At 41.1% G+C, this 15,130-nt stretch overlaps 1 protein-coding gene across 1 annotated transcript in view; it reads left to right on the forward strand.

Moving 5' to 3' along the window:
• Positions 1-5,767: 5,767 nt before the first annotated feature.
• The window catches only part of PIWIL2 (piwi like RNA-mediated gene silencing 2), a gene marked incomplete at both ends in the record, with an annotated part of 72,652 nt that continues 63,289 nt past the window's right edge, over positions 5,768-15,130 (forward strand). The window contains 9 exons of the mRNA XM_080796513.1: positions 5,768-5,956; positions 7,611-7,702; positions 7,857-7,991; positions 8,492-8,698; positions 9,305-9,415; positions 12,307-12,424; positions 13,299-13,423; positions 14,265-14,345; positions 14,648-14,761. Of these exons, the coding sequence (XP_080652639.1) occupies positions 5,768-5,956; positions 7,611-7,702; positions 7,857-7,991; positions 8,492-8,698; positions 9,305-9,415; positions 12,307-12,424; positions 13,299-13,423; positions 14,265-14,345; positions 14,648-14,761 (1,172 nt within the window). The remainder of the gene's footprint in view (positions 5,957-7,610; positions 7,703-7,856; positions 7,992-8,491; positions 8,699-9,304; positions 9,416-12,306; positions 12,425-13,298; positions 13,424-14,264; positions 14,346-14,647; positions 14,762-15,130) is intronic.

Genomic DNA, 15,130 nt, shown 5'->3' on the forward strand with positions numbered 1-15,130 from the left:
CTGATTGGCTGAGGCTCACTTATATTACAGAGGGTAGTCTGCTTTATTCAGATATCAGTTCAAATGTTGAGCCCCTCCAAAACACAGAATAATGTTTGACCAAATCTTTAGGCACTCCAGAGATGGCACAGTCAAATTGATTCATAAAATTAACCATGACAGGTATTATCTGTTTTACTTATTATAGCCATTCTAGTGGGTATGAAATGATACCTGGTTTTAGTTTGTATATCCCTAGTGACTAATGATATTGAGCATATTTTCATGTGCTTATTAGCTATTTTTATATCTTCTTTGGTGAAAGATCAGTTTAATCACTTACCTCCCACTTTTTTATTTTTATTTTTTTAAGATTTTATTTATTTATTTGAGAGAGAAGGAGAGATCATGAAGGAGCTGGGAAGAGGCCAGGGGCATAGGGAGAAGTAGACTCCCTGCTGAGCCTGGGATCATGACCTGAGCCAAAGGCAGACACTTAATTGACTGAGCCACCCATGAGCCCCACCCTCCACTTTTTAATGGTGTTTTGTTTCCTAATTGAGCCTAGTGAATGTGTGTATTTAAATGCGCACTCGTATATTTTAAATTTTAAATTACAAAAAACAAAAGAACAGTTCACCCATTTTATTGATTCTAATGTGTTTTGTGATTTGTTTATTTTTCTTGTGACCTCATATCTATTGACACTGTTTATGGGAGCTTTGGGGCCCAGTTGAAGCTGTATTTCTCCTGGGAGGATCTGTATTTATCTCTACCTGGAACCCAGAGGTACTGCAGACATAGGTCTACTTCCACTTAAATCCTCCCTATAGTTTCTAGGCCAAACAGGCAATGTAATTTTCTGCACTTGATCCTGCTGTGGCTGTGGTGACTTTATTTTCTGAACAAAAATAATCTGGAAATGTGGTCAGAATGGAAGTAGTTACGGGGACAAAGGACCAGAGTATTTGAAGTCATATGTTGGGTCCCCCAATAATGGGTCCATGGTCAAAGGATCGAGACAGATACAAAGCGAAGGTCAAGCAAAGCTTTATTTCGTGCCAAGCATCAAGAATCAAACCGGCCGTGGAACAGACTGGTCGGGGCTGCCCCTTACAGAGAGGGCGACCCCTCCCTGCCTCACAGACTAACTTTTATAGAGCAAAGGCCATGTGGTGGGGCCACACAGAGAAAGCTGCACAGTCATGCTAGGTCACACACGGTGGCCAATTGAATTACAATTCACCCCATAGTAGCTATTTGAACTAGCCTATCACCTTAGTCAGAATTGGCGCCCAAAAGGCAGGGCCACACTTTTCGGTAGCTAGGGAGACAGTATGAGCTTTACTGATTGGATGTCTCCACCTGGCCCAACTCATCCCTGCATTCGGGCGGTTATCTCCACCTGACCTGACCCACCCTTGTATTTGGGCTTTGTTACCTTACAATGATTGCCTGGGAAAATCCAGATTGCTTATAGTTACAGGGTCATCCTCCCCACTGGCCTTTAGAGCCTGGCAGTGCCAAGTGGACAGAATTGAACATTATGAGAATATCATTGGTAATTTAATTTTAAATACTTAAAACAGTATGATGTATATGTGCTTTTTTTTTTTTTAAGATTTTATTTATTTTTTTTGACAGAGAGAGATCACAAGTAGGCAGAGAGGCAGGCAGAGAGAGAGAGAGGAGGAAGCAGGCTCCCCGCCGAGCAGAGAGCCCGATGCAGGACAACATCCCAGAACTCTGAGATCATGACCTGAGCTGAAGGCAGAGGCTTAACCCACTGAGCCATCCAGGCACCCATATGTGCTGTTTTTAATCAATAGCCTAGGAATGGTTAATTAGCAATTGAAGTACCCCGATGGGGAATATAAACTCTAGGAGAAGTTGACTAGCTTTTGAAAGATTCTAAACAGATGTCCACACCTTACACAGCTACCACCGTCTTTATCTCCACTCAACACCGATACCATATGGATTTTTCTTTATAATGTATGGATTGGCTAGAAACACTGTACAGAGCCACCTACTCTTGCACGACAAGATATAGAAAACTAGGGGACCCTAGATACTCCCTTTGTACTGCATATTACATTACTCTCTGTAATGGTGCTCCTGGTTTATGTTCCAAAACTGTCAGCTTCAGAACATTTTCTGAGAATTGCTGTTGTGAAGATCTTCTGAATCCTCCCCCTAAGATATTGTTTTCTAGGCACAGAATGACTTTTTCATGCAAAGTTTGGTCAAAGTACCTAAAAGGACAGGGAGCTGGGACTTTACTAAGATTACAAAACAATTTGTATTGCTGTTTTTGAGCATACTTGCTACTAATAGTTACCTGGGCAACAAAATTCTACCTACTATGTATGTTAATAGAAGATAATATTGTAACAGTGAAAGGTAGGAAAGTTGTAGAGTAGAAGAACTTAAAATGTTAACTTTAAACAAAAAATATCTTCAAAGAGTAAAGGGGTATCTTGCCAGTTAGATCCCTGTTTTGTAAATCCTCCTGTGCCAGTACTTTTCTTTTTTCTTTTTTTTTTTAATTTTACTTATTTATTTGACACAGAGACAGATCACAAGTAGACAGAGAGGCAGGCAGAGAGAGGGAAGGCGAAGCAGGCTGCCCTGCTAAGCAGAGAGCCCGATGCGGGGCTCGATCCCAAGACCCTGAGATCATGACCTGAGCTGAAGGCAGAGGCTTAACCCACTGAGCCACCCAGGCGCCCCGCGTGCCAGTACTTTTCAAACTCTATTCTGATTTGACAAGAGGAGAGTCCTTGAATGTATGGATTAAAACAAGGTATGAGGAATCTGAGGTTTGGAAAAGCCTCTAGTCCTAGTCCATGCCGAGCATTTGCCTGTCTCTATAGCATCAGCCGAGGTTTCTTGAACCTTGACCCCAACCACCTCCTAAAACCTGGGGTTGGCGGGGTGTACAGTTATTTGCCAAAATGTTTGGAGAAGGGTGAGAAGTCCTTATTTCTTTGGGTGAAAATACTCTGTAATTACAAAATTAACCACTAATACCTTTATATAGTTTGGAGAAAGCTTTTCTTGGCTTACAGATTCAGACATCAATAAATAATAATAGTAGGCAATATTTATTGCAGGCAATCTTCTCATTGTGGTAATTTATGTACATCATCTTATTAATGTATGTACATTTCCATACGCCCTATGTACGGATGCTTTTATTCCTATTTTATAAAGAAAGCGAGGCTCAGAGATAATTAGGTTTTTGAACGTAAACTCAAGCTTACCCTTGCCTATAGTCTTTTTTTTTTTTAACAATTTTTTAAGATTTTACTTATTTATTTGACAGACATCGATCATAAGTAGGTAGAGAGGCAGGCAGAGAGAGAGGAGGAAGCAGACTCCCTGCTGAGCAGACAGCCCCATGCGGGGCTTGATCCCAGGAACCCGGGATCATGACCTGAGCTGAAGGCACAGGCTTTAACTCACTGAGCCACCCAGGCCCCCCACCCTTGCCTATAGTCTTATATCCTCTGCCTGGGAAAGATGGGGCAAGTCGACTTCATTATGGGCAATTTTTTTTTTTTTTAAGTTTGTTTATTTGTAAGAGAGAGCGAGCGAGTGAGCGAGCACACACTCAAGCAGGAGGAGCAGCAGGCAGAGGGAGAAGCAGACTCCCTGGTGAGCAAGAAGCCCGATGCAGGACTCCACGTCCGGGGGTTCCTGGTATCACGTCCTGAGCCAAAGGCAAACACTTAACCGGCTAAACTACCCTGACCTCCCTGAGCAAATGTATTTATGGGAGTTGCCCACAGAAAAGACTTCATATGTTGGAAACATAATACTTTCAATGCTTAGGCTTACTCCTAACTTCCAGATCCCCATCTCAAACACCCTTTTGGGGATGAACCTTCTGTAGAACGAAGCTGCTAGAAAGGGAGAGGTTCTTGTCACAGAGGAGCCAATGAGATGGATGAATCCTGTGAGTGGCACGTCGTTGGGCCAATGGGGTGAGCCCCTGAAGCCACGCGAGAGGACCGGAAATTGGCCTGGAGCATGTGGGCCTTTCGGCGTGTTGGTGCGTTGAGCGCTGTGTTCTCCTGAGGGCAAGGGGACCCTGGTGACGGCTCGAGCCCGCTGTGTGGACCGAACGGAGGTTTGGAAGGCCAGGGAAGGCCAGGTAGCCCCACTGCAGGCTGTGTGGCCTTTCGCTCAATTCCGCGGTAGCGAGCAGGGGTCCTTCCGGCCTCCACCACCCCCACCCCTCCCTCCACCCCCACGCCTCCCTCCACCCCCACCCCTCCCTCCACCCCCACTCCATTTCCACCCCCTTCCCCACCCCACCCCCACCCCGGCGCGAGAGACTGGGCCCCAAGTGGGGCCAGGCCAAAGGCAGGAAGTCGTTATTTGACGCCCAGTGTGTGGGAGGAACGCAGGACCTGGAAAAAGGTATAAAGGTTGTGGCCCAAGGAGAGAGGGGACTCCTGCTGGGTCTGAGTGAACTGGAGAGTTATTTGGATGGAAGAGTGGGTGGGAACCCCAGCAAAGCTATTGGTTTGGGACTTTGTTCTGAGGTGGGGGTGGGGGATAGGATTTGCCTTTAGGGGCTTCCCTTCTGGTTAGGCCCCCAGTCATAGTGCCCCAGCCCAGAGCTGGCACCTGGAGAGGTGGGGAAGGCAGGCCTGGCCCCAGGCCTTTCCCTGTTGCACATTTTAGGCAGCCAACTCAGCTAACTAATCGAAGGAGAAAGTCCACATTTAGGGAGGGCCTTTTGGAGGACGGGCCAGAATCCATAGAAGTGATGTGGAGGTGAGGGAGGAGTGGAGATGGGAGGATTCCAGAGATCTTGTAATTGGCAGGTGTTACAGCGCCCCTCAGTGTGTACCAGTTGGGCAACTGATTCTTTGGGTGATGCTAGGAAGATGTGAGCAAAGAGGCCAGGCTGACCGAAAAGGAGTTTAAGCAATTAAAGGAGAGAACTATGGTGTCCTTTAGGGAAGCGAGGCATATCCTGCCATTTTTGTGTAAAAGAGAATAGTCTAGTTAAAAATTTAATTTTTTTTTTTTTTTTGCCAGATCCTGAACTGCTTCCACCTGTAATATTGATTTGGGAATTCTGCCGGTCTTGTCTTTACAAAGATGGCATGATTTTTTGTAGCTAATGCTTAAGGCAGGTTTGCAAACGTTAAGAGGTTTATTTGTCAGTTAAGGATTCTTTGGGGCTCACGAGTGGGTCAGGGCGGTGAAGGAAGCTCTTTAAAGAAGGACTCCTGAATTCTATAGGTTACAAAGTGGTTTTGAAGAGGCTTAGTGGATCTACATCCTAGAGACCTCAGTTCTGACAGAGTTTGAAAAAGGAGTTTTATAGAGAGCAATTGGATAAAGATTCAGAGATTGAACTAGAGAGATCCAAGGGGAAGATGGGAATAGTTTAATGTGAACTGGCTCATAAACCAAAATCACGTTCATACATAAAAAGTGTTTCCTTGCACAACAGGTGGTTAACTTACAGGACTGAGTTCTCTGAGAGGCTGTTTGGGTAGAAAATTTATGTAACTGACGAGAGCTTTGCTTTTAAGGGCTTGCTGATGGAGAGTGTTTAGAATATTCCAGGCTAAGTAGACCTTTTGAAGTGAATATGATATAGGACGTTGGTTGTATTACTGGTCTGACCTAAAGAAACCTTTTAATGCTTTGTGAGTCTGTCTTGAAGGAAGAGGAAAACAGTTGGAAATCTTTAATCTTTATAAAATGCCGGCAGGTAATTGATCAGAACGGGATTGACATCGGTATTCTCTGCAGCCTTTCAATGGATCCTGTCCGACCACCCTTCAGGGGCACTTCTGTGCACCCATCTCACTGTGTACGGATGCCAGGCTCTTGGCTGCAAGCTCCTAAACCTTTGGACTCAGCTCTGGGCTGGGCAGGACCTGCAGGCAGAGGCCATGTGTTTGGAAAGCCAGGGGAACCAAGCCCACGGAGTGGGCCAGCGCCAAGGGTAAGACCCTGTCTGGATGCACAGTAGCAGCATACAGCTTATCATCAGAGGAAATAACAGGTTTATAATAACTGTGCATCCCTATATGAAAAAAAATTTGGGGTTTTTTTTTTTTGGTTCATTCGTTGGTTGGGTTGTTCGTTTGTTTTTTTCTGGGCATATATTTCAAATCCTAGAGTTGTGAGTTTAGAAAAAGTGCCTCATAAAGAATGCTAGAAAGACTTGGGTATGGACCTCAGTCCTCTAGCTTCTATAGATACAAATATATATATGTACGTAAATGACAGGTTTAAAGATACTGCTTTTAAGTGTTTAGATTTTTCCCTTGAGTTTGGTTCTATGGTATTAGCAGCCACTCCTGCTTCTGAGGTAATAATTATTAAGGAGTTTCCTCTTAGAGGGCTCTGCCCAAATCTTAAAGAAAAAGATCCTCAGCTTATGCTTCTAATGTGTGTACAACTGCATGTATGTACATTCTTAATCCTCTAATTTATAGTAATTTTAAGAATGGTGTTTGTCTATAATTAAGAAATCTCAAAGAATAAAGAGTTAACAAATATAGGGAGAACCTGATAACGCAGTTATGACAGTTTTAAGTAGACAGTGTCAAATGTAATGTTATGTAGGCAGAAGAAAAGATGACATGTTGTATTTTTTTCTTTAATTACTTGCTTGAGTCTATTGGTGTCAGCTCTAGTTGGTATAACACCAGTAAACTTTCAAGACTGCCACAGGAAAACAGTAGCAAATTTTGTTGCAGGTTGTTTTAAAAACCCCAAACCTTAGGTTCTTTTAAATGGTCTGGTTTTTTGGGTTTTTTTTTTAAGATTTTATTTATTTATTTGACAGACAGAGATCACAAGTAGTCAGAGAGGCAAGCAGAGAGAGGAAGGGAAGCAGGCTCCCTGCTGAGCAGAGAACCCGATGTGGGCCTCAATCCCAGGACCCTGAGATCATGACCTGAGCCGAAGGCAGAGGCTTTAACCCACTGAGCCACCCAGGCGCCCCAATGGTCTGGTTTTTTTCTGAAAATTTATTAGCTAGTACACATGTTCCCTGTTCCCTTGGATATATAGGAAACAAACTAGAAAAAATTACTCTGTACATCAACTCATGGACTATACTTGTATTCATGCTTAAAAACCTACGATGACATAGTTAGTATTAAAAGTGTTTATTGAAACTACTTAAAGGGGCACCTGGGTGGCTCAGTTTTTTAAGCTCCAACTCTTGGTTTCAGCTCAGGTCATGATCTCAGGGTTGTGAGATCGAGCCCCGTGTTGGGCTCCATGCTGGGAATGGAATCTGCTTGAGATTCTCTGTCTCTCTTTATTTGCCCCTCCGACCTCTAAAAAAACTACTTAAATAATTTGTATGAGGTATTTTTATCCTTTATTATAACGTGTCTAACATTCAAAGATGATTTTTATTATTTACCAAGACTTTAAGAAAACCATCAGTGTTTCTGGGTGTCTTGTTGTTGTTAGAAACATCTTTATTATGTCTTCTTAAACACTTCATGTGTTACAGAATGTGTGTCACTTGCAGTCATTGAAATAACACTTATTTCACCTTAGAAATGAAACACATTCCATATCTTAGAATAACTGTTGAAATATATTTTCGAGTAACTCTACTTATTAACTTTCCATAGGAATCTGTAGGTTTGGTCTCTATGTTCCGAGGACTGGGCCTTGAGACAGTGTCCCGGACCCCTCTGAAACGGGAAATACTTCCTTTAGGTATGTGGAAAACTAACTTGAAAAAGAAGTGTGGTAGTGTGTATGTATGATTGCTTTGTTCTCAAAGACATACAATTTATCTTCAAAAAAAAAATTGTACTTTATTAACACCTTCATCTCACAGTGATAGTTGGGTTTTGGCCCTTCCATCCAGGTAGAGGCATTTTAGGTCGAGGTTTGTCTACCAGTATGGTGCGCAAGGACAAAGAAGAACCCCATCCCACTTTTCCGGATCCTTCTGTGTTGGCAACTGGGGATAGCAAGGTAGAAGAGGCCTGCGTTGGTTGGAATAGGTGGGTAAAGTTGCTTTCAAGGGTAAGTGCAGATTCAGATGCAATATCTCTATAAGCCCAAAGAGAAACTCTGAAAAGGGTCGTATTATCTTATAAATGATGCATGGTTTTATATTAAAGAATGGATATTTTCCGAGAATAATCTGTAGCCACTGATCCAATCAGTCACAGGAAAAGGGTAAAAAGCAGTCCTTTGCTGGGCAGTTTATAACTCCATTTGCCCTATTAAGTTAACATGGTTCTGGTGGTTCTTTAACCTGACTGATTCACCCTTCCATCTCAATTCTGCCCATGGGAATTGACTTTGAGAGTCAGTATTAATAGCAATTAGTGAATGAGCTGAATAGGTGTATTTGGATCTGGAGAGAATCCCAAGGTTTGGGTCCCTTTTGCTGACTCCTTCAGGAAAAGAATGTAAACTTGGAGGAATCATTTAGATGGGGTATAGATAGTAGCATGGTTGAGAGAGTCTTGATTTGCTTCTCTTTTCAACATTTCAGAATGCTTGGAAGAGGGAATTCGGATACATCTTTCTTACCTTTGGGAAGAACAGCTGGTGGTTTGGGCAGAGGAGTATACAAGGCTCCTGGTGCTCTTGGCCTGACTTCTCAGGATCCTACCCCACTGTCATCACCACCACCTCTGCCCCCATCCTCACCGCACCCTCTGGCTCACTCTCTACTTGGAACTGTAGAACACAAGGAAAAGTAAGTCTGGAGCACCACCTTCTCTGCTTGATAATGATGTGGGAGGAGGCCTTCTCATAATATTGTAAACACTCTTTCTGTTGTGTCTAAAAGCCTTTGTGGGTGGTAAGTACTGCAAGGTTGTTTATTTTGTTTTTTTTGGGTTTTTGCCAGTGGGGAGAATAACAAAGAGGTGGGAGAATTCCTGATGAAGTGAAATAGGGTTGATGGTTTAGGTAGTATGTACCAGAGAGTAGGCTCAAATGATTTTTCGTTTCCTTCTCAATTCAGACTTAGCCAGTTCTTTGTCACATCGAAGATTAGGAAATCATCTAGGAAAGATATTTCAACAGTTCATCTTTTTTGGTGGAACTAATTCTTGTATTCTTGGTTAGCTGACCTCAATTATTCCATTGATATTACCAAGGCAAAGAGGGTGATCTTGCTTCTCTAGTTAGAGATTGCTACGAACTTAGTCTCTAGCCTTCAAAGCTTGTTTTTGTGTGACTTGTGTAAGCTAAGTGTAAGGTATTACTTGAGTCAGTGTTTTTTTTTCTCTTTTTTAATTTGTGGGATGAGTTCTTTGCATTTTTGTTTTTGATATATACACATGGTTTTATTTTCCAGAGAGCTTTTTGTGAAGCAAGGCTCAAAAGGAACACCACAATCTTTGGGATTGAACCTTATCAAAATACAGTGTCATAATGAAGCAGTTTATCAATATCATGTGACTTTCAGGTATGCACAACTTTTTTTCTATGTATTATTCACTTTTTAGAGAAAGTTAATGAAATAATTTCCCTGGGATAACTGAGTATTTTTCTCTGTGATTCCTGATGAATGTCCCTCCACAAACTCAGATCCTTGTGATAAATTTAGTGTTAAATTATTCGTGTTTAGCTCTATTACCATTTCAGATTTTAACTTAGTAGGTGCCACTTTATACACCTGTAAGGCGGATTTGCTGTGAAGTTGGTGAAACTTTTTTTTTTTTTTTTTTTTTTAAGTTGGTGAAACTTAAGGTGAGGGCCTTTTACTTGCATAGACTCCTTCCATAATATTTTAACTTATTTTATATGTGCAATTTTATATTCCTGTTCTTTTTTTTTTTTTTTTTTTAATATTCCTGTTCTTGAAGGGAAACTCCTCCCCACCCCACTGGTATAAGACCCACACCCCACAAAACCTGGACCCTGCTTGCATAAGTCTCATACCATGCCACTGGCTCTCCAGTGACAGTCTAGGGTGAAGTTTGAGGGTGAAAAAATCAGAGAGAATAACTTTAATCTTATAGCAATACCTTCAGTGTTTCTCATACTTCTTAAAAATTAAGAATTCATGTCAGTTTGTGTTCTCTTTTCAAAACTCAGGAAGGGAGCACTTGAGTGGCTCAGTTGTTAAGCATCCAGTTCTTGATCTCAGCTCAGGTCTTGATTTCATGGTTGTGAATTCAAGTCCTGTGTTAAAATCTCAGGAGAGTCATTAGCTAGAGAATATTAGCTGGAGTTGTGAAAATGAATGAGTGTTTTTGGAGTATCTGTGGAGAGAAAATAGGAAGATGGAAGACTGATTTTTGAAGCACAGGTGCTAATTGGTGTAAGAGGAGTAAATGGAGTGAAGGAGAAAAGAAAGGAACAGTTATGGGAAATATCCTGAAGATAAATTATAAAGACAAAAGACTGCTCCTTTGAATGAAGAGGAGGCAGTTGATTTTGGCCTCAGAAAAAAAGTTACTGAAATTACTCTGAAGAACACCCTTGCTGATTTTCTAGTAGCTTTGTTAGAGTTATGGAGAAAAAACTAGATTAAAAGAACCAAGGAGAGCACAGGCAATGGGAAATAGCCAGTGAATTGGGCACTTCTGTAACAAGTATGTAAGAGAAATGAGAAATGGATTGATAATTAAAGAGAGTAGCAAGATTGCTTTAAAGCTGAGCACATGTAGCAGGTGAAGAGAAGGAGCTAAAAAAAAAAGGGTGAAATGGAACCCCTGAGAGGGAAGGGTAGTGGAAATGGGCCTGCTCTGGAACATGAACAGATGAGCATTAATGAGAGGGAAGAATCCTTTTTCTGGAAATGGATTGACAAATGTTAATGAAGCAGAAAGGAATATGAGTCCTCACAGGTCTTTCCATTGACTGGACAGTGGAGAAGACATGAATTCTATAAATTTCAAGATCGTAGGTCTGGACCTTTGAAGCCATGATACAAAGAGCATGCCAGACCATTGAGAGGATGCTGAGAAGATGTATTGTAGTGGACTGGTTATCCTTTGGCTTCCTTGTATTATGTGAAGGAAGTCCAGAGAGACAATTTAAAATACTGTGTTTAGGGCATAGCGCCATTCATGTGGATGAATTTTTGGAGAAGCATTTTGAAATGTGATACTAGCATATGAATGTTTACTTTTGGGCACAGCTGTATTGGATTACTGATTGATTTTTTAATCTTTCATCATGTACTTGAACATACTTAACCCTTTTTAGCCTTAGATTTGTTTAAACTATATAGTTGTACAACAAAGGTATACGTTATTGATCTGAAATGGGACAGCCATTGTGCTAAGTAGCTGCTGGAGCTTTTCAAAGCTGTAAGATTTGTGACAATGAATCAATAAAAAGTAGAAATTGCCACAAGTGGAAAAAAAGTTATTTTTAAAGTGTATATTTCTGCAGCCTCTAGAGCAGGGATTGGCAGAGTATGGCTGGCCTGCAGGGCAAATCTGGCCCGCTGCCTGTTTCGTAATAAAACTTTACTGGAACATAATCAGGCCCATTGGTTTTCATATTGTCCATGTTGCTTTCATGTATGTTGGCCAAATTGAGTAGAGACTATATCGCCTGTAAAGACTAAAATATTTGCTATCGGGCCCTTTACTGAGAAAGTTTTCTTTTTTTATTTTTTTAAAATTTTTATTTTTTTTGCAATTCTTTTTTTTTTTAATTTTTTTATTTTAATAAACATATAATGTATTTTTATCCCCAGGGGTACAGGTCTGTGAATCGTCAGGTTTACACATTTCACAGCACTCATCATAGCCCATACCCTCCCCAATGTCCATTTCCCCACCACCCTCTCCCGTCCCCCCTCCCCCCGCAACCCTCAGTCTGTTTTTTTTTTTTTTTTTTTAAAGATTTTATTTATTTATTTGACAGACAGAGATCACAAGTAGGCAGAGAGGCAGGCAGAGAGAGGAGGAAGCAGGCTCCCTGCTGAGCAGAGAGCCCGATGCGGGGCTCGATCCCAGGACCCTGGGATCATGACCTGAGCCGAAGGCAGAGGCTTTAACCCACTGAGCCACCCAGGCACCCCATCAGTCTGTTTTTTGAGATTGAGTCTTTTATGGTTTGTCTGAGAAAGTTTTCTGACCTCTTGTCCAAAGTCAGGAAGAAGGTACACTGGCGTGTTAAGGCAGTTGTCTTTGGGTGGTGGAATTACAGGTTTTTTTCCTGTGAGCAGGTATTGGGTTGAAATTCCTCTCAGAGTTGATATATTTGAATTTTAATATGACCACTAGATGGAGCAGTAGTTACAATTGACTGGTTCTCTACCAAACCTGTTACAGAGCAGTAGTAAAGATTGCTGGCCATTTAAACAAATTGAAGTAAATCCTCTCTATTGTCTTCTAGCCCCAACGTGGAGTGCAAAAGCATGAGGTTTGGCATGTTGAAGGACCATCAAGCTGTCACCGGAAATGTTACTGCTTTTGATGGGTCCATTCTCTATCTGCCTATTAAACTTCAACAAGTAAGACCAAAGAGGAAATAGATTTTGGATTGAAACCTAAGAGAGTTCTGGCACTTTGGTAGAAAATCATAGACATCCTGATGTTTGAGTTTTACTTAGCTATTCTTAGAGTAAAGACAGGCTTTTCCATAACAAAGAAATATCAGACAAGGGACGCCTGGGTGGCTCAGTGGGTTAAACCTCCAGGTCATGAACTTGGGGTCCTGGGATCAAGCCCTGCATCAGGCTTTCTGCTCAGTGGGGAACCGGCTTCCCCCCTCTCTCTCTGCCTGCCTCTCTGCCTACTTATGATCTCTCTGTCAAATAAATAAATAAAATCTTTAAAAAAAAAAAAAAGAAATGTCAGACTAAAAGACTTTCATGTGAATTCTTCAAGAAGTTTCTTCTTCAAGAAGTTTCATAAGAGGAGTGGTTGGAAGCCTTTGACCTCAGTGACAGAGAGTGGCTTAAGATTTGAGATGGTGGGAAGGCATCTATTGCCTCTTACCAAAATCTTTTTTTTTTTTTTAAGATTTTATTTATTTATTTGACAGAGAGAGAGAACACAAGTAGGCAGAGCAGCAGGCAGAGAGGGGGAAGCAGGCTCCCTGCTGAGCAGAGAGCCTGATGCGGAACTCAATCCCAGGACCCTGAGATCATGACCTGAGCCAAAGGCAGAGGCTCAACCACTGAGCCACCCAAGTCCCCCATCAAAATCTTTTTTTAAATCGTAGTTGTTACGCTATGATTTGGGCCAGTGTGGACAGGCAAAATAAGGGGCAAGTAGAAAATGTATTTCAGACATTTTTGTATTTTCTAGAAAACGATTGAATTAGAGTAGGGCTTGATAGTTTTTGTCTTTTTTTTTTTTTACTTGCATATATTTATTTGTTAGGTTCTTGAGCTAAAAAGTCAAAGGAAAACTGATGGAGCAGATATCAACATTAAGATTCAGTTGACAAAGATCCTGGAGCCCTGTTCCGACTTGTGCATTCCCTTCTACAATGTTGTTTTCCGTCGGTGAGTAAACAGCTTATTTTTTTAATCTCAGTCTTATATTTGTAACAGTGCTCTTCAAGAAGCTTGGATGGTGTTATACCACACACATATAAAGATGAGTTTGGAAACATTTAATAAATAAATGGATGGTATTGAGGCTAACTTATTGAAAAGTTATGTCAAATGATTAGTAAGATTTGGGTAAAATGAAGGTAGGTTTCAGGTGGCTGGTTGGGTTCCTTTGGAATCATTCGTGAACTTTAAAAGCAGATGTTTATATTGCATAATTTCATGTTGTTACTGATGGGGCTACTTAATGTGGTAGCATGCAAAAATTTTTGCTGGAAGAATTTTTTTCCACGTCTCTTGATTTTTGGATTCAGACAGCTTGTAATTGTTTTTACTTTTTATAAGATCTAGATTTTCATAAAACTTACTCCTACACCACATTTTTTTAAATGAAACACAGAACTCAATTTCTACTTAGTAAGGTGAACTGCCAGGAACAAACATAGCTTCTTTACAAACAGAAATTGACTCTTGCATTCTTTTTAGTTAATGGTGAAAAATAATGTAAGTTGAACCTGGGAAATCAACACCGTTTTTGGTCACCCAGTACGTAGGACAAGCTATTGTCAGTTGTATGTACCTCAAGATAAATGCTTTCATAATTTTTCTTTTTCTTTTGGCAACAGTATTCTCAGCCTAAAAGGTATATTGTGCAAAGGGCACCAACAATTCTGACACTTTAGGCTTCAAAAGGAAAATACAAAAAAGAAAAAAGGAAAATACAATTCAGAGTAGTTGGGCTTGAATTTTTTTTATTCTTCTCTAGAAGACCCATTTTTGCTCTTCATTTCAGGGTAATGAAACTTTTAGATATGAAGCTTGTGGGGAGAAACTTTTATGACCCTACAAGTGCTATGGTACTACAGCAACACAGGTCAGTAGTGTTCTTTTCCTCACTTTTGAATGTTCTGGAAACAATTTTTTCATTGTGATTACCATATGTAGTACAGAAATCTCAACAGTATTTTATGATTGTAAGTATGATCTATCAGTTAAATCTGTTCCATAGTTTAGTTTTTTAGTAAGTTCACAAAGATGTTGATTTACTTTGTTTCGTGGTGCTTTCTCACTATTCATGGGGACGGAGGCGGTATTTGCTCAACCATTTCAAATGGGGACGTGGAAGTATCTGTGGTTTTTTTAGAACCCTGAGGTAAAGCTCTCTTGTCTTTTCAGGTTGCAGATCTGGCCAGGCTATGCAGCTAGCATCCGAAGGACAGATGGAGGTCTTTTTCTCCTAGCTGATGTCTCCCATAAGGTCATTCGGAATGATTCAGTACTGGATGTCATGTGAGTGAATGGTGGGATTTAGTTTTAACAAGCTAACAATTTTCCGGAAAGTTCAGTAATAGCTGAATACAGATTGGCCATTGTTCTGTTTAGATTTTAAATTGTAGAACAGATTAAGAATGTAGGAGCACCTACACTAAATGTAGGAGCACCTGCTTGGCTCAGTTGTTGAACGTCTGCCTTCAACTCACTCGCTCGCTTGTGATTCCAGGGTCCTGGGATTAAATCCCCTATCTGGTGCCCTGCTCATCCGGGAGCCTGCTTCTCCCTCTTCCTCTGCTGCTCTCCCTGCTTGTGCTCTGTTGCTCTCTCTGTCAAATAAATAAATGGGATCTAAAAATAAATAAATAAAAATAAAAATACTTGGAT

The sequence above is a fragment of the Martes martes genome, assembly GCF_963455335.1.
Source record: "Martes martes genome assembly, chromosome: 2".
NCBI classification, from domain to species: Eukaryota; Metazoa; Chordata; class Mammalia; order Carnivora; family Mustelidae; genus Martes; species Martes martes.